General features: G+C 33.6%; 1 protein-coding gene across 1 annotated transcript; it reads left to right on the forward strand.

Annotated features, from left to right (window-relative positions):
• Positions 1–828: 828 nt before the first annotated feature.
• LOC121978143 (5'-adenylylsulfate reductase 1, chloroplastic-like) lies at positions 829–3,432 on the forward strand. Its single transcript, XM_042530519.1, has 6 exons — positions 829–842; positions 922–1,071; positions 1,853–2,240; positions 3,014–3,076; positions 3,124–3,183; positions 3,400–3,432. Exons 1-6 carry the CDS (start codon positions 829–831, stop codon positions 3,430–3,432), a joined length of 708 nt encoding a protein of 235 aa, XP_042386453.1.
• Positions 3,433–3,896: the final 464 nt, after the last annotated feature.

The raw sequence follows: 3,896 nt of genomic DNA on the forward strand, positions 1-3,896 counted from the left end.
TCATGAATTAATGGAGTCAAAAGGTGGGAAAAAGTCTAGTAGTAGTAGTTCGTTACATTACGAAGCTCCCCCCCCCCCCCCCCCTCCCTCGGGTAAGCATTGAAGACTTTCTACCACATGGAGGAATCAATAAGCTCCAATATGTTGCTTACTCCAATGTAAGAATCTCAAAAAACATTTTAGTGACAAAGGAGAAAAAAATAGATCTTTTGCTTTCTTATTGTTCTTTGCTGTATATTAATTTGTTGTTCTCATGAAAATTAATTGTGACCATTTGATCTTTTGCAGTGTGTGAGGAAGCTATCCTGATATTCCTTCTTATATTCTAAACCATTGGTAGAATATATGATATGAGAACTAGTCCTTCGTAACTTGAGAATGGAAAAATATGCAAAAATGAGTATTTTTCTTTCATATTATTTCTTCTGTCCTTCATAATTACATAGTTTATGCCTTCACTTTTTTTTTCTTTTCCTTTTTTACCTTCACTCTTTTTTGAGTGAATATTCTTATTGTTGTATTACTACATGTTTTGTTTTGTTACACATCTAACTCATTTTAACAGATTAATGACAACTTGTGCAGAATATCATTTTATCTATTTTTTAAAAAAATAAAAATTCTTCTCTTTGACTATCATATTCTTATTTCAGTGGGATACAAATTACTGAAGCATTCAAAATATAGATGGAGGTGCAAAAACAACTTCAAGAACAACTAGAGATAAGTTCCATGTGCATTATGAAAATATATATGATATTTTTATTGTTTTGCTTCTTGTAAATTTCTAAACGATTCAGGAAATGAAATGATAATAGATTTGTATGGATGAGAATCGTCAGGTACAAGCGTCTCTCTGCTTCCGTGGATTCCTTCTTTTCTTCTCAAACTCTTGATTTTTTTTTTGTCGGATCTATGTAGTTGGATCCGTCAAGAGACAGGATGCACCAGTTGTGGTGGTGGCAGCGGCAACTCCCGTCCATCCACGGGGCGGCTGATGCTGGCGCGGTGGTGTCGTGCCTTGGAGCCTACCAAGAGAGTTGATTCGGTCGTCCATGTCGTGGCAACGGTGTAAGCGTCCTATGCCACGGTGGGAGAGGAAGACACTGCCGATTATGAGAAGCTGGGTAAGGAGCTTGAGATTGCTTCGCTGCTGGAGATCATAGTGCGGGCTCTGGAGATGTTTGGCAATGAAATTGCCATTACTTTCAAGTTAAGAGGCGTTATTTCTTATCTATTATTATTTTGGCCAGATTTTCTCCTCTCTGTTTTGGCATCTATTGATCTCGTTTTGTTTTGGATATTGATTGTATTTGAATATACCACAAATTACATAAACGGAACTATTTATGAATTCAATACAACACTTGATTGTTTGATTGTTTGTAGTTTGCATCAAAATATGTCGTTTCTGTATAGTACAACATTATTTTCCCTTCTAATTCATATTTTTGTTTATGATAAACTATGATACTGTAATTTAAGTTTTAAGGCAAGGGTGAGAATGTCTATAAACCAACAAATCAAACACTTTGAAAGATTAAACATGTAATATAGAAGAACTCTTAGATTCAGATCACCTTGGTTAAGAGAATGTATAGAGGCGACTTTTTCAATGAGTCCCCTTCCTCAGTTGTCTTGCTGAAGACTATCGTATGAAAGTTTTAAAGTTTGATGCATATATTTATGATTTAAGATCTTTCACTGTAAAAGAGTATGATTTGTTTATTTATGATTTAATGTGATTCAGGATAACAATTTGTTGGATAAGCATAAGAAGGTTAATCCTATACTTTTGATTGTTATGCTCTTGTATGAAGCATAGATTATTCTTGTCTTTGGAAACCTTTAGACAGGAGATTGTAACTGACACGGGAGTTTTTTGGAACAGCGGAGCAGAGGATGTAGCTTTGATAGAATATACAAAATTAACTAGTCGACCATTTAGAGCCTTCAGCCTTGATACTAGGAGGCTGAATCCTGAGAAATACAGGTTCTTTGATACCATAGAGAAGCACTACAGGATCAACATCGAGTACATGTTTCCTGATGCAGGGGAAATACATGGCCTTGTTAGAAGCAAAGGCCTCTTCTCCTTTTCCGAAGATGGGCACCAAGAATGCTGCCAAGTGAGGAAAGTGAGACCTCTAAGGAGAATGTTGAAAGGCCTCCGCGCGTGGATCACTGGGCAGAGAAAGGATCAATCCCCTGGCACCAGAACCAATATCCTTGTTGTTCAGGTAATCACTTTGTGTTTGATGTATCTGCCTTTGCTGTGCTGACTTCCTTTTACCATCATGCTTCGTTCAAGTGCTTTACTTTATCAAGATTGATTAGAAAAGGATTAAATTTTGTTTTCCCTTTCCATTCAATAACTTTTGAATTGGTCATGACTTTTGCAACTACTTCTAAGATTCTATTCAACTGCCTTCTTCTTAAAGAATCGGACGCTCTGTAGTTGTGGGCAAAGTAATACTGATGACCTACTTGCACAAGAAGCACAATTGAAAAGAGAAATGCGTAATTAATATAAGATAGTTCTATAGTGTTGTAGTGTAAATGTACTATTATTAAAGGTTAAAACAAAATGATAATCTTTAAATTACCAACTTGTGTTGGAAAGCTTGCAATGCTCCCTTTTGATGGATCAAATCAAGCTTGATTATTATAAGCTAAAGGTAATAATTTGCAACCAAATGCGATGGATATAGTTTCCCATTAGATGTGTAATCGACATTTTTCTTGCAGGGGAATGGTTGGCTGATCAAGAACTGGACAAGGAATTTATATTATGTGACTTCCTTTTCTCCAGAATATAAATAAATAAAGAAAATAATGTCTTCTAATTTTAAGTCAGAAATTTATTTCTTGATTTCTCTTGCATGGCATAATATTTTCTGCTTGATTTTTCTATTGGAGAAGCTCATGATATCCTATGGTTTTGGAAGAAGAGAAACAAAATACCAAAAATGAAATCTTTCATTTTAAAACTTCATTCTTCTTGCATTTATAGTATCCAGCTTTTCTTGGTGTTCAAAAGAAAAGTGAAAAACTAGTTCAGCATGGCCCTATCATTGTATTAAGGTATTATTAATTTCCCCACTGTCATTTTTTGTCATGCAGGTGCAGATATATGCTGATCAGAGGCACGCAAATTGTTCCTTAGCTAGAGACTACCTAGAGGTAGACACTGAAGATTTATATATTATTTTGAAACTTAATCTTACCAATTCATTGTGTTCTCTTTTCCCATTTTAAGAAAATCTTTTGTAGTTGTTATATCATGCACCTTTTTTGATGAGTAGTTTTAGACTAAAACTTCATCTTTGCTTCATTTGTATTTTTCCTCCAATAACACAAATTTTTCTTTCTTTTGACTATTGTAATTTTCTTTTGCAGAAAAGGGAGAAAGCATGGTTTGCAAGTCTCTGACATTCTACATTATCAGTATACAGAAAAGGGATTGAAGAAAGGTTGTGGTATGCTTCTGTATAAACTTAATTTTAAGGTCTCATATTTTGTGGTTGTCATGATTGGATACTTGTGGTCATGTTAGGGATATTTGTAGTAATTGTAGAAGTTTCAAAATTTAACTGAAGTGAATGTATATAAGTTGTGTACTTAGATAACAGTTTTTGGTTGGGACAATATGTACATATATATTTAATTGAATGTATATATATATATTGTAAATATATAATAGTTTTTCTTAAAAACATAATTGTTTATAATCATAGATGTTTCTTATCAAAGACAACTGTTTTAAAATATTGTGTAAAAAAAACTATTATCTAACAACGATTTTTATCAATTCACAATGCATTTTCTAAATAAGATAAACAACGGTTTTTAACCATTGTGAAAAGTATTTAAAGACAATAGTTTTAAACTAAATT

This window comes from Zingiber officinale, chromosome 4B (genome assembly GCF_018446385.1).
Source record: "Zingiber officinale cultivar Zhangliang chromosome 4B, Zo_v1.1, whole genome shotgun sequence".
Lineage (NCBI taxonomy): Eukaryota > Viridiplantae > Streptophyta > Magnoliopsida > Zingiberales > Zingiberaceae > Zingiber > Zingiber officinale.